The sequence below is a fragment of the Leuciscus leuciscus genome (genome assembly GCF_965113295.1).
Source record: "Leuciscus leuciscus genome assembly, chromosome: 3".
NCBI lineage: Eukaryota > Metazoa > Chordata > Actinopteri > Cypriniformes > Leuciscidae > Leuciscus > Leuciscus leuciscus.
The window spans coordinates 46,895,095-46,916,184 of NC_138727.1; the positions used below are offsets into that span (position 1 = coordinate 46,895,095).

Sequence of the window (21,090 nt, forward strand, 5' to 3'; positions counted from 1 at the left end):
TTTGGTACAAATTCTACCAGGTAAAACAGGCAAACCGAGTGCATCAGTGTTTCTTGTGCACCACCGTCACTAATGGCAATCACTTTGTCAGCTTTCATGGGTTCAGGAATCACTCCTGCATCGCAGACACATGTGATGGTAACTCTGGGGAGTCATTTTAATAAGGTTATCACTCCCAAAACTTTGCAGTGCGTACGTGGCCTTTGTTTCTAACTGCAGACTCAACCTCTCTCTCCTTCTCTCTCTTCCAACGTTTCCTCTTTTTTTCCACATAAAGCTGTTTTTCATAAACTAGCCTGGAATAGCAGTCCCTGAGGCCGAGGCCTGAAACACTAGCTCTCTCTGAGCTTTCTGTGTGTGTGTGTGTGTGTGTGTGTGTGTGTGTGTGTGTGTGTGTGTGTGTGTGTGTGTGTGTGTGTGTGGAGGCTGAAACACTAGACTTTTCTGAGCTGCTGCCAAACAGATGCAGTCACTTGCAGTTCCACTAGAGAAACCTTCATGGCTCTTTCGCTCTCGTTCACTTTAACACTGCATCTCGAATCCTCATTCTCGGATCTGTTTGTGATGGATTTTCAAAGGATGATGCTTTCTGATCCCTCTACAGCTCCGTAAATATTAGTCATTCATACAAAATGAGTTTGATGTTATTTGTGGTGTTTTTTATGGCAGAACCCCTAAACCTCAAATTGAAATTAAAATTGACTGACTTTACCTGGTCTTACTGTGAATGATTAATCAGGGGGGGAAATCCTTTGTAATCTTTCATCAAAATGCAATAATTTGCTCCTCTTCAGAAATGACTTTCTTTTGTTGGTGATGTCACCAAGTCCTTCTAATGTTTAACCCCTTCGCTCCAACTTTTCATTATCCAATCAATGATCCAATCAATTCTGGAAGTAAAATGGGTTGCAAAATGTGTTTCAGATGCATCTGGCATCATTTGTGGTAAGGAAAGTAATTTTTTGACTTGGCCCAGCGAGTAACGACCTAGCAACCACCCACAATCCCTTAGCAACCGCATAGCAACACGCTAAATATCACACCAGTACACTTTAAAATAGGACTGCATGATTAATCGTATATTAATATATTCATTTCTCCTCCTCCTCCTTTCTGCACTGAAAAAACCCTGCTGATGATCTGAAAACAGATACAAGAACATGAAAGTTTGGGCGATCTCCATTGTGATTTTCTACTGAAACGAGGCTGCATGTGATATTTGCTACTATTCAATTTTGAGAGCAAGCCTTCTCGGTAACTCACTGTAATAATCCAAACCTCGACTATCTCGACTATATTGTTTGCGATTGTGGTTGCTGAATAAATGCTTTTATGCTTCAATACAAACATACTTTGGGAATTATTGGAATTAATATTAGGAATTTCACTATTTTTGCTTTTAAGAGAAGCTTCTTAAAGTATATAATAAGTATATTGTTCACTTGATTTTTGTGAAAATGCAAAAAATCTGATGAAATGCAAAAAGAATCAAATCGTAATTTTCACCATTATCATGGTGTTTTTAGAAACTGTATAACAATGCCTTTCAACCAACTAAACCCATATATATATATATATATATATATATATATATATATATATATATTAAACCAATTATATTGGTTTAAGTTGATGAAAATGATTTATGAACATTATAAAATATATATTTTATGAAACATGTTTAACTCTAAAACTGCTAGAAAATCTAAGTCATAAATCTAAATAAGTTGTGTTCCAAATTTGAAGTTGACATCTCAAAAAATGAGCTTTCAGTAAGATTTTGTTTGGGCACAGTACCAAATTTTCCGTGTTAAATGCCCGCAAAGCTGTACTGGTGCACACAGTGGCTGGATTTGGGATTTGCACTAAAGTTTTTTTTGCAGCTTTAATGGGTTTCAATGGGGACATTTTTGTCCTTGAGGCCATGAGTGCAACTATTTTGTGTTACTATTGCAAAATAGATTTAATAAAGGGCTCTGTAGGCCTCTGCTGAATCCTGGGACCGTCCCACTCCACATTCCCCAGACAGGGTGAGAGGCGAAGGTCCCAGATCAACGTCAAGACCTGATAGACTGTCAGCAGCCAATTATTAGTGACGTGACAACCAGTGAGAATCAAGACGGACAAACTCCTCTTCAAGCTTCTTATCTCATTTAATAAGATAAGAGCCAAACCACACACACACACACACACTTAGCTCAGGTCAGCACAGAACAGCTGTGTCTGCACTCCCTCGTCGAGATGTTGTGTTTGTGTATGTTTACACACAGATTTTTGCTTGTTTTTAGGACCGCTGAGGATTCTGGGAAAAGCTTATTGGATCCTCTTATCATGTAGTGAGGTTTATTAGTGCGGTAGCGTTAAAGGATCATACCGATAAGCGCATAAACACACACGCATGCATGCATGTTGCCCCAATTTCTAGTTTTAAACAACATGGATAAACTCGTGCGAAGGCTTCAAAGATGCGTATCCATGTGTAAAATTTCTTCCCTTGTCCAGCTGTCACGAATGACAGTGCGCTGACCCTCCGTGACCTCAGACGTCCCGCTGCAGAACACACACTCATGACATCATTGAGCATCTGTGTGCTTCAACTACACAATACACAAAGAACTGTGAGGGGGGGCGGAGCTTGGATCGGAACCCCCATATCTCATTGGCCTGTGCATTTGGTTTCCAGCTCTGTGATTGGCTAGAAAAGGAAACCCCACCTTCCACATACAAGCAAGTTAGGTTTCTGGCTCTGTGACTTAGGGTCAAAGTGCATGTGTGTTCATGTATCAATGTGTGTCTTCTGTCTGTTATTCTGTTTGTTCTCCTCCTCTATTAGTTGTCTGTTCACTCTGTTCTCTTTGTCTAGATGTATGTTGTGTACTCCTCTCTTCTCTTCACTTTCCTTGGCAACAGATCCCGTCTGCCTTCCCCCTCCTAATTCTCTCTCCCGGCTTTTTTGGCAGAACCTTCTGTTCCCAGACCTCCTTCAGGCTCTTTCTCTTTGTATCACTTTCTTTCTCTTTCTGAGGCACAAAGTGGCATTTTTACATCACATGATCAGTTCGGTGGATCTCTGTGGCTCTATCCAAAAAGATTTTGGCATTTTCTGAAGAACTAGACTGGTGCTGCTGTGCGTAAAACTCACCGCTGTGATGCTAGTGTGGTGTTAGCATGGAGAAGTTTGTTATTCAAATTAATAGTTTTATTCGGCAAGGATGCATTAAATTGATCAAAAGTGTGTGTGGTTCAGGTATTCTCTTTGTTATGGGGAGAAAATGTCCCCACAAAGATGGCAATATTTGAAATCCTTGTTCTCATGGGGACATTTTTTGTCAGTTTGTACTGTATAAAAATCATTTTGTCAATGGAAAGTCCCCATAAAACATGGCAACCCAGTGTGTGTGTGTGTGTGTGTGTGTGTGTGTGTGTGTGTGTGTGTGTTTTATACCTGGTATCCTGTGCAGCCCTTCACACACTGAACTATTGTGAAGCCTATTTAACAGTCACATCCTGTCTGGGTCATGGGTTGTTCTGAGGACACACTCTCACACACATACACAAAAAAATCGATGCACATCCTGCTGAATCTCTCCAGATTCGGCCTTAGATAGCGCCGATAGATAGATAGTTTGTATTGCGTAAGATTGTGCTTATGATGTCATTTATTGGCCTTGTGCTTGTACTGTTGAGAAAGACAACCACAGCGAACAAACCACAAGTGTCAACAAACTGTGTTTATTTTTATTGACACTGAAAGGTGATGTTTGTTGATGTGAAATTGCACACCTGTGACTGCCCTGAAATGGCCCAAATCACATCACCTGCTGTCTCCCAAAGCTCTAGGGCTTTTCCCTCGCTGTTTACATGCCCTCCGGAGCCCCCTACTGGACACAAGTAGAACAGACTTCAAATGCCTGTGAGAGGTAAACCTCAGGAAATCATCACCAGGTCACAACCAATGGCGAAACCCCCAAAAGCCACTTTATATTTAGCATAAAGAAAATTATTTCTTCTTTTTCATGAATCATTGCATCTTTTTACATAATTAGATGGAAATTAAGAATATTTCTCCACTGAATTGTTCAGTATTGTACATAAATAGTACATTCTCAATTAAATATATTATTTTATTTATATATATATATATATATATATATATATATATATATATATATATATATATATATATATATTAATAAAAATGATATATAAAATAACATTTTAAATAAAATTAAGAGAATATGATTTTGTACATAAATTTTTTTTTTTAAATCAGCATTTTTTTTTAAATAGAAATCTTGTAACATTATATCTTTACTGTTACTGTTTACTGTCATGAATCTTTGCATCTTTTTACATAATTAGATGGAAATTAAGAATATTTCTCCACTGAATTGTTCAGTATTGTACATAAATAGTTCTCAAATAAATAAATAAATATATATACACACATATATACATACATATATATTAATAACAATTATATATAATACAATTTTAAATACAATTATTTATAGAATATGATTTTGTACATTACATTTAAAAAAAAAAGTTCACAATTTGTTTGAAATAGAAATCTTTTGTAACATTTTATCTTTACTGTCACTTTTGATCAATTTAATGTAAATAATTAAAAATAATTTTACTATGTAAATAATAGTAAATAAATAATTTACTACGCAAAAATATTTATTTTTCTTGAATTTGAGTTCAAATGTGACAGGCTGGGCAGTCTTTTACAATAGATTATAATTGAAAAGAGTAGAATAGAACAAAATAGAGCAGAGTAGCACAGAATAGAATGGTTTCTTTGAAACAAATTATGATCTGTCATTGGGTGATTATTATTTCTGTAGTGATTTGAGAAACACAGTGCGATTAATATTCGACCTTCTCAATCCGTCTCTGTCTGTCTTTGTGGACAAGGGGGTTCTCCTGGGGTTCGGATCCAGTCAAAAGCTTGTAAACAGCCCAAATCACATGTCTTCAATAGCCAGTGTGTGTGTGTGTGTGTGTGTGTGTGTGTGTGTGTGTGTGTGTGTGTGTGTGTGTGTGTGTGTTAAAGCTATTTATGTCCACACACTGATGGAGATGCTTAGACTTATGCGTGAAAGATGCATCTCTATTTTTATTTTCTGCTCTCTTGTCTTGTCTCTCTGCTTATGTGTGTCTCTTTCTCCATTCTGTGTGTGTGTGTGTGTGTTGTGTTGGCAGACTCTGGCTGCAGACGGGCACACAGATGGGTGACAGGCTGTGCCGAAACCAATCTCACACACCTGCTCCTTCATACACAGACTTACACATGCATACATAGAAAAAATGTACACACACGAATGCACATTGAAAACCAGCTTGCTTTTAATGAAATAACCTCACAAATGAGTTTACGTTCGCCGAGCTGCTCCCTTAAGCTCTTCATGTGTAAGTGCAGACAGATGTTTGTCTCGTCTGACTCCGTAACTCCGGAGCATCTGTAATCCAGCGCGCTCGCAGTCAAAAAACCCAGTACCGCTCACACACACGAATGTCCTCGAGCTATGAGATATTTCACTGACACTGAGCTCAGGATGAGAAATAAATAATTAGAGCTGAAAGGAAGCCGGAGAATGATGACTATTGGCTGATAAATGAGTGCGGAGTGAGAAGGCGGAGGGGATTAGGGTGCTTTGGAACACTTTAAGAGCATTATGGATTAAAAAAAGGTCAGAATGTTTAGCAACATAATGCTAAACCTCTTAAGCGAAACCCAACTGCATGCTGATAAACGGGGACGGAGGGAGGGGGCGAGGGAAACAGTGGCTGTATGGGGTTTAACATCTGTTTGGGTCAGAGAGAGACATCGTTTTATTGGTTCAAACACACACGCACCTAAAGTCTCATATCTCATGTCTTTATAAATGATAATTAAAAGGACATGTGTGGACGACATCTCACTCCTTATGATGAAACTTAATGCAACGTGCAACAAATTCCATTTGACAGTTTTAACATAAAACTCTGTTAAGAATAAGACATAAGGTTTGGTCTGCTTCAAACGCGAAGCCGTTTACAATTGATATGGTCTACTTTTATAAAACTTTTAAGGTACGTTTTTTTTTAGAAAAAGATTTTCTTCACAAAATCATATAAGAGAGAAAAGTTTAGGGTAAGATTTTTTTAAAATAGAAATGACTTATTTTAATCAGCAAAGATGCATTAAATTGACCAAAAGTAACTATTTTAAATTAATACTGTTTTTTTTCTTTTTTTTCTATTAATCAATGAATCCTGAAAATTTACAGTATCACAGTTTCCACAAAAATATGAATTATGTTTTCAACATTGATAATAATCATAATAAATGTTTCTTGAGCATCAAATCATCATATTAGAATGACTTCTGAAGGATCATGTGACACTGAAGACTGGAGTAATGATGCTGAAAATTCAGCTTTGCATCACAGGAATAAATTACATTTTACAATATATTCAAATAGAAAACAGTTCTTTTAAATTATATTAATGTTTCATAATTTTGCTGTTTTAGTGTATTTTGGATCAAATTAATGCAACCTTGGAGAGCAGAAGAGACTTCTTCCAAAAGCATAAAAAAAATATTACCAAACTCAAACTTTTAAATAGTAGTGTATATATAGTTGGGGATATTTTGGGGATATTTAATTTAATTTTATCAATCAACAAATTCCTCTTGAAACAAACTTTGTTGTATTATTTTAATTTAATACTGTGAAGCTGCTTTGATACAATCTGTATTGTGAAAAGCGCTATACAAATAAACTTGACTTGACTTGACTTGACTATATATATATATTTTTTTTTTTAAAGTTGGGGTGGTTGTTTACTGACCTAAAACCTTAAAGAAAAAGTAGTTAGAAAGGTATTTTCCCTCCTTTTATTGTGTCTTACCTCACCTACAACAGCACACCAAAAACAAAAGGTTCATGAAGCTGCTCTAGATGAGTACTAACATAATTTGTGTGGGTGAAGTCAGTTTGCAATCTTTGCAGTCTGCACTGATCAGTGTTGCATGTGTAAGGTTTCATCTAGAGCGAGAGACACCGACTGCTCTCGTCTGTAGTAAAACTCTCACAGGTAAAAGTTCAATGACAGTTCCTTCATTATTAGCTCAACTTCATGTCGTTACAAACCTGTATGACTTTCTTACTTACGTGGGACACAAAAGGTGAAATTTTGCAGAACATCCCAGCTGCTCTTCTCTGTGTATTGATAGTAGAAGGTGTTCAAGCTCCAAAATAGTAACACCAGCCAGGGCTTCTTTCAAATTCGTAGCAAATTAAAATGGTAGATGTTGCTCATGTCGCCAGAAATCTCCATTGAGACTGAATGACGGTCGCTGAGTGTATCGTCCTCCCTTTTTGAGCGTCAGTGAGCTCAAACAGGACTGGGATGCTGTATGCCATCATGTGAAACACAACCTACTGTACACATTTTCCAGCCGTGTTCATGGGTTTGGGCCTATGTTTGTGTGTGTGTCGTCAGCTAGCAGGAATGTGTGTACACCGCCAATACTAAGATGGCTGCCAAAGACTAAAATGGCTGCCAGAACTCCAGAAAAAGAGAAAGAGAGAGAGAGACAGAGATGGAGACTACATGCTAAATGGAGAGAAAAGAGATCGTCTCGCTCTTTCTCCTCCGTTCAGTCTGCTGTTCTTTTGTTTGTGCGGGTGTATTTGTCCTAATCTCTACACACTCTCTATCAAATCGTGCTGGCATGGGCCAGTGTGTTCCCTTATCACCCACAACCGCCCGATAAACACCTCCACAAGCACACATGCACACGCAGCCTGCCATAAACTGTGCTGATAACGCACACTTGCATGCATATGTACTAAGACACTCGTTTCTCATTTTGAAAATATCCGCTCACAATGTCGTTGTGTCCAAGTGCCTAAACGTCACCGAACAATCCAATTCGAACAGTAATAATTGAATATGACGCATTTTCTGCCATTTAAATGCATTTTTTTTCTCTCTCTCAATGCAGAATCTGGGCAATCAGACAATTCCAGTCAACAAGGAGACTCAGACATCAAACCCCCACCAAACGGTGAGAAAAAAAATCACACATACTGAAAAATATATATTTTTCGTGATTTAAGTCTTTACCCTCATTTTTGACCGATGTAATGCATCATTTCTGAATTAAAGTACTTCACTATAGTTGATGCATGTGGTCTCTTTAAACACGCTAGTATCACAGAGCCCAGGTTCCAGTTGAGTGAGGCACGTGTTTATCTCTCTGCAGGACATCTGAGTTTTCAGGACTGTTTTGTGACTTCAGGAGTGTGGAACGTAGCCGAGCTTGTACGAGTGTCTCAGAGTAAGTACTGTAACACCCACCCGTGTTTTCTTAAATCTGCAGAGCCACGGCAACAAATACTGTATTTAGCTCAATTTTGTTGCTCAATTCATGAATAACTCGTTCAATTATTGCGGTTCTTATTAATGAATCAGTGGATGAATCAGTTTAGTAAACACTGAATCAGAAGAGTCATTGATGTAATTCGTAGTAAGAATTAATCAGATAACTTTCTCATTGAATCGTCTTGAGATGAATCACTTGCTGACTGAAGTTATTATATCTGATCCAATTTCTAATTTGGAATGTAATTTGTACAGTTAATTAGTCTTAGAGTTTCAGAGTTTTGTTGTAATGGTGTTTTAATTAAAAATACGTTAAAAAAAATACTAGGGTAAAAAAGCAGTGTTACTGTTATAAATATATGTTTGTTTCATTTTTTTAATATATTATATTTCAGTATATGTTTATATTATTTCAAGTAACACTAAATGTTTTTTAGTTTTAGTTAATGATACTAAACCTTGAAAAAAGTAATACTGTCGTTTAGCAAGTTGTAAGGTCGGCACACTCAGAAAAAAAAGGTACAAAAGCTGTTACTGGGACATTATCCTTTCCAAAGGTACTAAAATGCACCCTTTAAGGGTAAAACATAGAGGGTAAAAAAGGCAAAGATATATCTTTTGGGGTACCACACCTATGACAGCTTTTGTACCTTTTTTTCTGAGATATTCTGAACTTTTTTCAAAAACATAAATTACAAATCCTATAGGAAATTCTGTAAGAAATACATCTTACTTACACCGTGTCCTAACTACACGCGACGCGATAAAAGGTATATTTTCCATCAGATAATAAATCAGAGTTTTTGTCCTAACCAGCCGCGACGGCGACACGCGACCATTTTAGAAACGGTTTCTATTTTTCTGCGACGTCGCGCTGGAACAACAAACTCGAAGTGTGCAATGATAATCTCAGGCACTGTTTATGTGCTTTATTTAATGTTAAAAGCATGTGATGTGGATTTGAATATCATTTAGTGCTCCAGCTTTGTAGCTGTAAAAGAAACAATGGATAATTTACCTCAGATCTTGAAATTAAACAAATGGAAACAAGAACGTTCAAACTATGAACAAACAAGTGTATTCTTTGACAAAGATTGTTTTAGTAACTCAGTAGACTATGTATTTTTAATAATGTTTAAATGGTGTAATATTTGTGAATTTGATTATGTAGCTACTTATCCATTTTCTTGTGATTGCCATCAAGATTACTACTGGTGCTGTGCACTCACCGCGAGACTCCGCCCACACACTGTTCTGATTGGCTGTGGGTTTTAATTGATTTCGACGCATCTTGCAGTCACGTCGTGTCTAGTGTGGACAGACAAATTATTTGTCGCTGGAATCTTATCACATCGCGTCTGGTTGGACACGGTGTTACATTAATTTAGCATAGATTCATTAGTTACTTCACTCTAAGTTCGATTTCTAAGTTTTACATTTCCGATTTTACGTTTCAAAAGTTCTCCAACATTTTTATTTCTTCTGCAGCCCCAGTTGCAACAGCATCAGGTCCTAATTTCTCACTTGCGGATCTGGAAAGTCCCAGTTACTACAATATCAACCAAGTAGCACTTGGCAGACGTTCGCTTGCCTCTCCTCCATCCACAAGGTGAACACTCACACACACACACACACACACACACACACACACACACACACACACACACACACACACACACACACACACACACACACACACACACACACACACACACACACACACACACACACACACACACACACACACACACACACACACACACACACACACACACACACACACACACACACACACACACACACACACACACACACACACCCATATACCTGCTGTTTGTGCCTGTTTCAGTATTTCTTCAGTGGAAATTTGATCTGTCTTGCTCTCCTTTTTGTCCTTCCTTCTGTTTTCCCCCTTGTCTGTCGTTCTTCTTGCGCTGTAGGTCTGAGGTGGAGCTGTACGCCAGTCTTCCTCGGAGGTACTCAGTCTGTCACAGTCTTCTGTATCTCTGCACCTTTTTCTGTGTTTCTCTCTGCCTGTCTACAGGAATCTATCACAAGGGCATTTAATAACCTCTCGCTCGGTCTCTCTCTCTCTCTCTCTCTCTCTCTCTCTCTCTCTCTCTCTCTCTCTCTCTCTCTCTCTCTCTGCAGCTCTAATAAGCGCAAGTCTATAGATGACAGTGAGATGGAGAGTCCTGTTGATGATGTCTTCTACTCCAGTCGTTCTCCGGCCGGCACCAGCTCTCAGTCCAGTGGCTGGCCAAATGACGTTGATGCAGGTGAGCATCGCATTTACACACAAATAACAGCTTTTACACTGAAACGGTGCTGATGCCTGAGTCTGGTCTCTGCCAAACTGTAGCAGTCACCTTTGAGCACAAGCCCACATTTCCACTAACTTGAAAGCCGAACAAAGATTTCAATTACTATTGTACAACATAAACTGTCTACAAACAGACTTCAAACACTACAAAAAGTGTTCATGACAGGATCCTAGGATGACTTGAGGGTGAGTAAATCATGGGCTAATTTTCATGTTTGGGTGAACTATCCCTTTAAAAACTCTTAAAATGTCCTATATTCAGTCAGATTAAGTATAATTAATCTAAAATTAAAGGTGCACTATGTATCTTTTGTCCTTCTTGCGGTTAATTGCATGCATTTTGCGGAAGAACCTTTTTTTTTCAGTTTTTCTTCAGCTCTGCGTGACTTTGCGGATGAATATGGTTATCATACTGCTCATAAAACATTCATTAACTCTATTTACTGATAAGACAAGACACGCACGGGCGAGTGACGTATATATGCGAATTCCCGTGAAAACCATTATGATTTAAATTTGGAGATTGAAAAACAGGAATTGTGATACAGCCTAATGTAATTATTATATTATATTATATTATAATTATGATCTACATCTGATGAATAATGACAGTGTTTACTTTATGATGTTTGTAATTTGTTGTAGATTATTGTAAGAATGCAGCTGGAAATAGTAAAGCATAAACATTTCAAAATAAGTGTCCCTTTGTATTTCATACTTGTTTATAATTAAAACTCCCCCATTATGTCTTACATTTAATTTTAACATAAACTTTTGAGAGATGAGAACGAGAACAGTTGCATAAACATAGCCGCTAAGTTAAGACTGTGTCTTAAGAACTAGTCCGACCAACTAGCCATTAGTTATGGCTAATTAGCCGTACTTTTCAGATTCAAATTAGACTATCTACCTTTTTATGTGACTGATTTAAAAAGTTAAGAGAATGATAAAAAAAAAAATGAGATGACTAACCTGTAAGTCTTAAAATTGATTTTATAAACTCTGATATTGGAACCAAATGTCATGAAAATAATTTGGTTCTAATATTAAAAATAATTAAAAATAATTACATTTGTTCTCGGATCCCAACCCTATTAATTCTAGTTTATCTAGAATCTAGTTTTATTTTCCACGAGTTCAGTCAAACTAAGTTGTTGATTTGAAAACTATACATGGTGAGAACCCGCACGTCAGCCGCTGACATCATAGCAGTTTGTGTTTTAAGACAACCAAGGAGGAAGTCCCGAAGAACAAGACGACTTTTGAGTTGAGTGGAAATGTGTGGAATGAGGGCAGATTGGGCACCGGCACCATGTCGGTGGAAAAGGCATTAAACACACCATGACCATCATGACCTTCTTCCCTGTTAACAATTCCCTTCTCCAGTTGCAGTACAGCACCATTTGACGAGTGGTCAAGAGAGGAAAATAAAACATGAGAATGATGGCGTGCAGTTTCCATACCATGGTTAGAACACACACCACACACACTTGCACATGTACACAAGCAGTGGGAGAAGACAGGACAGTGTCAGGACAGGACAGGACAGTGCATCAGGTGTCAACTAAAGAGCAGAATAAAAGTGCTGCTTGGTTAGTCTGTTTTTCACCCATGTTATTGATTTGTTTGTTGTTTACCGTCATTGAAGTCACTTTTAATGATAAAGTTCGATGTTTTTGCAGTATAATATGAGAGGTTTAGTGTTGATGAAGGGTGCTTTAACCTTACTGAGCTTTAGGGGTACCTAAGACACTAAACTAAATGAATGCCATAGTCACAATCAGCAAGTAGTGTTGGAAGAACCCAGATGGGACAGTTTAAGTCAGAGCAACACACAAACAAACACTGAGAAAATGCACAACACAGGTGCATCTTCTGTCCATGCATCAACCACACACACATACACACACTCTCAGTCTGTGTTCTGGTCCCAGATGGCTCTTCCGTGTATCTACAGTAGTGGGAGACATCTGCTCTGCGTTTGTGTGTGAATGTCATAATCAGATAGCAATGCCTTTCACTGCATTTTCCCCCATGATGTCCTTTTATAATGTTAACAAAGGTTTCATTCACTAAAATTATTTTAGTTTTACACAATATTTTTTTTAGCCTCTCTTTGACCATGTTAACCAGTCATATATAGGTATATCTGGCATAGATGTCATAATCTACTACCAGTCAGAAGTAGGTGGTCAGTAAGATTATTTAATTATATGCAAAGAAATTAACTCAAATTAATACTTTAATTCAGCGGGGATGCATTAAATCAACCAAAAGTGACAGTAAAACATTCATAATGTTACAAAATTGTTCCATTTCAAACAAATGCTGAATTTTAAACTTTCTATTCATCAAAGAATCGTGAAACAAATTTATCCCGGTTTCCACAAAAAATATGAAAAAGCACTGTTTTTAACATTGATAATAATAAGAAATGTTTCTGAAGGCTCAAGTCACTTTTTAATGGTTGTGCAAGTGCACCATTCATTTCAATTTATTAATTTGAAATATACCGGAGTAATATGTAAATTAAGCTTAAAACTGGGATAGAAAAAAAAAAACTGGAATATCTGTTTTTATAGTGCATCAAATTCCTATTTCAAAAGAACCAGGTGGCGAGAGTGTGTTGTGTGCATGTGTACACATTTTGTGATAAATATACATGTACAGACTTAACACTTTCATACGCATTTGCACACTCCCACACACACGCATACACACATGCGAGAACAAACGCACTCAAAAGTGCACTGAGAAAGGGGAATTAAGCTGAAATGGGATTTAATGCCTTGTAATGTAGAGAGGAAAAAATAGCATCAAACTGAAGTGAAGTTCAAGTCTGTGTGTATGAGTAACGGTGAGCAATGGGTGCCAGGAGGACTGTGTGTGTGTGTGTGCTTTGGTTATCTTCCAATTATGAGCCATCCCTGTTCTGTTATCACTTTCTCCTGCTATTTCTCACCTTTTCATGTTATTTTCATCTCTCTTTCATCTTTCTGGTGATGGATTGAACCAGTTGAGGTGTTGCTAATTTAATAGTTAAGGAACACTTACAGAAGACTACGGTTGGGTGGCATGACGCTATACACTGTGCGAAGGTAGAAATGTGTCAACGTTTATACTGCTACAGGCTATATTTGCTTGGCTATTTGAGGACAGGACTGCTTTACGTTATTTACACATTAAGGGCGGCAAAGAAACGTGGAGGAATGTGAAAATACAAAGCAGGACGCGAACCAAACAAGCCAAGACGTGGAGTAACTTTTTTTTTTTTAAGGAGTAGTGAAGCTGAATTTAGTTGTTCATGGTCAGCAAGCAACTTCGAAACTTGTTCATTGTTTATTTTGTATATTTTACAGTGTGGCTCATCCAGATTTTAGAATCAGAACTATCATTTTTATAATATGAATTATGCTTTTTTAAAGTCTTTTAACTCTTCACTGATAACATGTATCGTTCATTTTTTATATTTTTTTTTAAATGAGATTCCAAAATATTACAACTTGTCGATCAAGTTCCAAATAAATATAAAACAATGTCAAATATGATGAAGTATCTTTTATTTAGATTGCTAGATTATCCAATAATAGACATTACCAAATAGTTATTAAAATAAAATAAAAAATTTAAAAATTCTAGTAAAAATTGTATATACTGTTACAGTAATATAAAATGGCTTTTTTAATTAAAATTTTTGGTCATACCGCCCATTTTGATTTGTTCCGTTCGTCAGCATTGCTGGTATTAAAATGAGAAGACAGACGATCACCTCGAAACAAGTGAACATGCTCATTAAGTTTGTCATAAATCAGTCCCCTCCCTTCAACAACCAAAAATGATCAGTCAAGTTAGTTGAGCTAGTCAGCGAGTGTTTGATTGGTGTGTGCTGTGCCCTGCTGCTGTTGTTGTTGTTGACGTGTGGTTTCTGGCAGGGTTGTCCTCTCCTGGGTCTCTAAAGAAGCCAGCGGGGAAATTCGATTTCAGCGCCCTGTCAGCACAGACGAGGTCCCCCCGAATGGCCTTCACACACCACCCGCTGCCCATGCTGGCAGGCGTGAGACCAGGTGAGACAGACACACTCCAGCAGGGAGAGAGAGAGAGAGAGAGAGAGAGAGAGAGAGAGAGAGAGAGAGAGAGAGAGAGAATGGAGGGGGAAAGGAGGGATTTAAAGTATTAGATTGCAGCGTAGGCTTCTGATTGGTCCAAAAGTTCTGTCATGGCACCACACTAGTCCAAAATTGCCCTCAGTGGCATTTGATTGGCTCTAAACAGTGGCGAGTTATTGATGGAGACCTCTGATTGGCTGGGCAGAGAGACAGAGAGAGTGAGGAGCTGCCACAGTTTATGAACGACACCATCCATCTACGTACCCTCTTGCTCTCCATCTTTTCCTCTCTTCTCTCATCATCATTTCATCCACAGCTTTTACCTTCATTTTTCAAGTGTGTTTGGTGGAAATGTCCTCATGTTTCTTTTAATGTGTGACCTACATTTTATTTTATTTTAAGCAAATTATGTGTCGCTGTATGTAGAAAGATGTTATGTCAAATCTTTTTCAACTTTTGAAAGTTTAGAGTTTGAGAGTTTAAAACTTTTGCTTGGGTTGGGGCCAAGTGTCGATTCTCGTCTTCTTAAAATACTCTGACAGTGTTTCCCGCACCGCTTATTTATCTGTATGCGCCACTACTAAAATATACAGTGCTAAAAATACAACATGAGCTGTGTAGTCCAAACAAATGACACTTATGAGTCGATTCTTTTTAGTAAACCAAAAATACTTCTGAATCGGCTCAGAGCAGTTAAACATGCTTGCTGGATTTCAGGTTGTTCCTTTCGTCCTGTTTCACTCCTCGATACACCAAGAATGCTGGGTTACATTGTACTGAAGGCTTTTTCATACAACTATAAACTCAAGTCTTTTGCAAGAATCACATTGAATTGTTTCAGATGTGTTATGTCTGTTCTGTTAAAATCTTATCTTATAATTTGGCAACAGGCTTCTGAGGGCAGAAAAAAAAAAAAAAAATTGTTAAAAGAATCCAATCAGAACCAGAATCCCTACTGAAAATGTTTGTTTCATCTCTTTCCGACGATTGGTTCTCATTCAGTCGTTAAAGAACAGTGTGCAGAATGTCAGAGTTCAGTTCTTGATTCGCTGATTTTGTTCTCATTTCAAACATTCTTATTTCAACTTCCATGTGAATCACCAGAGACTATTTTGCGGTTGAAGAAAAGAGGAGGAGAGGGACGGAGACACAAACGGGAGAAGCCATGAGGGAATGTTTAGAAAGCTTCCCAATGCGTAACAGATGCGTGGCCAAGACAATCGTATAAAAACTGTGCATTTCGCTCTCTGCGTTTTTAAAATTAGCCAGCGAGCATGTTGCTTGTTATACAGGCATGCTGTCATTCATATTGGCACAGGACAAAATGTGAAGGGGAGTGTGTGTATGTGGGGGATGATGCTCTTCTTGGCAGGCGTGTTCGGAACGCCATGAAAATCCCGTCAGTAAAACGATGATATTCAGAGGCATTAAGACTGCACTCTCACAGGCCACTCAAAACATCTCCATCCCCACCCAAAGGAGAGCGATTCAAAGCTCCCTCCAGTGTTGTCCCTGACGTCCCGGATGTTTAATCCCATCCGATGGCCCTGGGAAATCGCAGAATTCCTATCCGTTCGGGTCCGACTGCAGCCGGCGAGGCCTAATCAAGTAAAGGTCAGCGGGACAGAGAGCGCCAGCTTTAAATGGATTATACGTGCGTGTGATTATGGAAGTTTTTCTACGGCAGACGCTTCTGGTTAGGATGTTTATGCAGAGTCGAGACAGTGGAAAAAGCAAGGTTTGCGTTAGGCCGGGGGAAGAGGGCAGAATGCGTGCGTATGAGAAAGACTGTCTCGCTGCCGTTTCTAATGCGTTTGTGTGAGTTATGGATGGATGTTGGCCGCTGTTGTGAAAGAGATACTGTGGTTTGCTTTTGTGAGTGATGAATAACTCTTTGGAGATTGAGAAGATACCGTTTTTGTTTGTGTGTGTGTGTGTGTGTGTGTGTGTGTGTGTGTGTGTGTGTGTGTGTGTGTGTGTGTGTGTGTGTGTGAGAGGGCGTTTATGAGTGCATTTGTGTGTGTGTGTGTGTGTGTGTGTGTTGGCACCCCATAGCGCCTGGCTCCTGCCCAGTACCTAATGAGATTAAGAAGCACCAAAAAAATGAAAGACTGAAGAAAAAGAGGGAGTTAGAGATAGACAAAAAAGAGGGACAGGATGAGATAGATAAAGAGGAAAAAGAGAGGATGGTGAAAATGGCATTTAAAATAAACAGTATATCCAAAAATGAATTTCTGTCAACATTTACTCATCCTCACGTCTTTCCAAACCTGTATGACTTATTTTCTTGTGTGGATAAAGAAAAGAGATGTTACTCAGAATGTCCATGCTGCTCTTTTCCATATAACAGAAGTGAAATAGAAAGCTGTCAAGGTGCAAACATTTACACTGTTGATTTAGTCTATATAACTTATGTGCTTTATTTCTTTATTCGGCAAGGATGCGTTTAAATGGGTAAGAGTGAAAGTAAAGACATTTATAAATGATTCATATTCCAAATAAATGCTTCATTTGAACTTTGCATTCATCAAAAAATCCTGGGGAAAAAAAGGATCACGGTTTCCACAAAAGTAGCACAACTGTTTTCATCATTAATAATAATAATCAGAAATGTTACTTACTTGAGCATCAAATCATCATATTAGAAGGATTTCTGAAGGATCATGTGACACTGAAGACTGGAGTAATGATGCTGAAAATTCAGCTTTGATCACAGGAATAAATTACATTTGACAATATAATCAAATAGAAAACAGTTATTTTAAATGGTAATAATATTACAAAAATTAACTATATCTTTGATCAAAATCAATGTAGCTTTGGTGAGCAGAAGAGACTTCTTTCAAAGGATCTTAAAAATCTTATTGACTCCAAACTTTTTGAATGGTAGCATACCATATCTCTATGGATTTTAAGTAATTTACTGAGAATCTTTGTCTTGCTAGCTTGGTCTTAAGGCACCATTTGTGATTAAATAAATGAGATTTAAGAGTCTTTAAAGAAGTTTTAAAAAGTCCCCATTCACTTTCACTGAATGGAAAACAGCAGCGTGAACATTCTGCTTTAGGTCTCCTTTTCTGTTTCACGTGGGTGAACAAATTCAAAATGTAAATTTTTAGGTGAGCTATTCCTTTAAGGAAAGGACATTATATTTAAGAGGGATGATGAAGAATTTAGGTTTATATGAACACACACACACACACACACAAATGCTAATATCCCATTGTGCTGTGTATCTCATGCACGTATCGCTCACTCTTCCTCTCTCTCTTTCTCAGGGAGTCCGCGTGCCTCAGCCTCTGCCCTTCATTTCCCTGCTCCCTCCATCATCCAGCAGTCCAGTCCATATTTCACCCACCCCACCATCCGCTATCACCACCATCAGGACCCGCTCAAAGAGTTCGTCCAGTTCGTCTGTGCTGACGGCTCGGGGCAGCCGGGGGCACAGGTAACACACGCACGCACACACACACACACACCATCATCACGATTCAAACAGCACCAGTGGACAGGACACACACACACACACTGACACACATCTCTGCTAAAGTCCCTCTCTCTTTCTCTTCCTTTCTCTTTCTCTCCATTATCTAACACTTGACAGTCTCCGTTTTTCATGTTTTGAGTTTGATTTCATCCTCTCATCCTTGTGTCATGAAACACTAAAATATATTTTTCAAAACAGAAATGCCCGTGCTGAGCAATGATTGCATGTTAATCTTTTTTAAATTAAAGGTTCATCGTGGATTATAAGCCATATCAGTTTAGTCCTTCAGTTCATTTAGCATCTATTTTCTTTGCACCACTGCCAAGCTTAAAAAAAAGTTATATTTCCCTAAAATAAGGGGAAAATTAATTTTAAATAAATGTATACATTTATAAATAAATATAGTCCATTTAACTTGTGCATTGTATCTCAAGCCATAGCATAGTTTGTGTTAGGAAAAGACTGAAATTGAAGTAATTATGTTTTGATTAAACGCAGGAACATTTGAGGGATGTTTTTCTTTGAGTAAACACTGAAGTTTACATCTGTTCCTGAAACAAAACTATTGTATGTCTGGAAATATAGTGCTCATGTCAAATGAACTACTGTAATGATGCTTTTATGTCCTTTTCGGAGCTCCATTCCCTTTTATTGTATGAACTACAGAAAATAAATGTTTAATTTATAATAATTAAATGATTATATAATAATAATTACATTAAAATAATTATGATAAAAATAAACTAATTAAAGAATTATTCATAAATAAATAAAAGTAAATGATATAAACATTTAATATTAGTCTTTTGTTGGTTGGAGAGAATTGCAATTGTTTTATAAATAAAATGCAGTAACATGATTCAAAATTGTGAGAGGGCAAATCATAATTTTAAAGGTGGATTTTAGCTAAAAGTCAGTTTGTGAAATAGATGTAGCTGGACTGCTTTACCCTGAAGTTTTTGCCTCTTTCAAAACTGATCCGAACCAAAATTTTATGACGACACTTTAATAACTCAGTGGATGTGTGTATGTTTATTAAGTTTTCAATGTCTCTGTACGTTTGTAACATTCCAATCTCACCTTTTGTGATTGCACGCCTCCACATTTCTGTATCTGTCTGTGTGTGTGTGTGTGTGTGTGTGTGTGTGCCTCTTTCACCCCCTCATCATCTGTATGTGTGTGTGTGTGTATCTGCAGCATAACGGGAGCGGTCAGAACAAACTGCCCGGCTCCTTCTTACTGCCACCTCCTCCTCCTCCGGTAGCGCGACCGGTGCCGATGCCCCTCCCCCTGCCCGAGCACAAATCCAGCCACACACACCCCGAGAGCGGAGTCGGCTCCCCGGCCTCGCCCTGTAAGTGTCCGCTCAAGCACCAGACCCACCAGAGCCCTTGAAATCGCCCCATTACCGCTGCGCTAAAAGCAACTCATCAACTCTTTGAGTGATAGGGCCACGATTTTTGACTATTTAGGCCCGAAAAATACCTTACGCAAGTACACCAACACAGACTTTTCAAGTTTAATTTCATCTGTCGCTGCGTTTTCAAAAAATGTCCAGAGCGCATAGTGCGCATTTGCTTAAAATATCGTCTGCTATGGTCCGTTTTCTCTAAAAGTTAGTTAAACAGTTTACATTTATATCTAGCAATCTGGATAATAAAATAACAGGTTTAGTGGTACAGATATTTTAAGGAAACTCTAGTGCCTCCTTGAGTACTGAAATGTTAACGCAACAATAACACAAACTAATATGTATTTGAATTGAATTGAATACGTTTATTGTCTCATTCGAAAAGTGCACACATACCCATTCCATAAATATAAATATAAACTAATGTAAACAATTGGTACAGAATGTAAATGTAAACAGTGCAAAATAATAATATTAATAATAATAAATATGTACAATAGAAAAAAAAAAGAAAAGAAAAAAAACAGTACCAGACTAAGCATTCCTGTCTGTATTTGCATACTTGCGTAAAGTATATTTCTGGCTTTAGATGCCCTGCTCTTCTCCATCTGACTTTTTCCTTTGTTCATTTTCCTCGTTCAATTCCCTTTTCATCCTGCTTTTTCCATTTATTTATCCGATTGCAATCAGTCACGGACTTTTGCAATTGAATGGGGATGGAGACACTTTGCTGCCTCTCTCATTGGCTGAAAAAAAGCACAAAAAAACACAGCCAATCATTCTCATAGATCAGCCTCCCTCCTCATCGCTCTCACTTTTCATTTTTCTTTCTTTCTTTTCTTCCTTCAAGAGATCAAATTCAGGGCAGCTGGCATGGACTCCAAACAAACAAACAAAAAAATGACGCCCCACATTAAGCGCCTTTCCATTGACACATCAAGCTAAATACAAAAAGGAAATGTGTGTAGACGTGCAGGTGAAGGGATTTGTGATGTGTCTGGCAGTGTGTGAGAGCGGGCGGCACTGGGTTGTGGGTCTTTGCTTGGGATGTGTGTGTGTCGCGTGCTGTCAGCAGGGCGGGTGGGCAACAGGAGGAGCCTGGTCGAGCAAACCTTTCAGAAGACCATCCCTTCTTTCTTTTTTTCTTCTCACACATCAATGTTCTTTTTCTTACTGTGTTTTCTCATTCGTTCATTTCATATTTATGGAATGGTGTATCGGTCTCAACCTGTCGTATCCCTCCATTTTAATTTTTTTTACCTTCCATCTTTCGGTGCTTTTACACACAACAGCCTTTTTCAGTCATATTTTAGACTCCAAAAATCACTCACACACACATACACACACACATTCACATACTTGCAAACACGCTCAGTCTCAT

General features: G+C 38.0%; 1 protein-coding gene across 12 annotated transcripts in view; it reads left to right on the forward strand.

The window, feature by feature from the left end:
• The window catches only part of nfixa (nuclear factor I/Xa), a 97,280-nt gene that overhangs the window by 69,249 nt on the left and 6,941 nt on the right, over positions 1–21,090 (forward strand). For 4 of the 12 annotated variants that reach the window (XM_082164222.1, XM_082164218.1, XM_082164224.1 and 1 more), the window contains 9 exons: positions 8,003–8,065; positions 8,264–8,338; positions 9,871–9,991; positions 10,323–10,358; positions 10,534–10,661; positions 12,092–12,172; positions 14,638–14,769; positions 18,090–18,259; positions 19,496–19,652. In XM_082164222.1, the coding sequence (XP_082020348.1) occupies positions 8,003–8,065; positions 8,264–8,338; positions 9,871–9,991; positions 10,323–10,358; positions 10,534–10,661; positions 12,092–12,172; positions 14,638–14,769; positions 18,090–18,259; positions 19,496–19,652 (963 nt within the window). The other 8 variants (XM_082164227.1, XM_082164228.1, XM_082164229.1 and 5 more) reach the window with 7 other exon arrangements.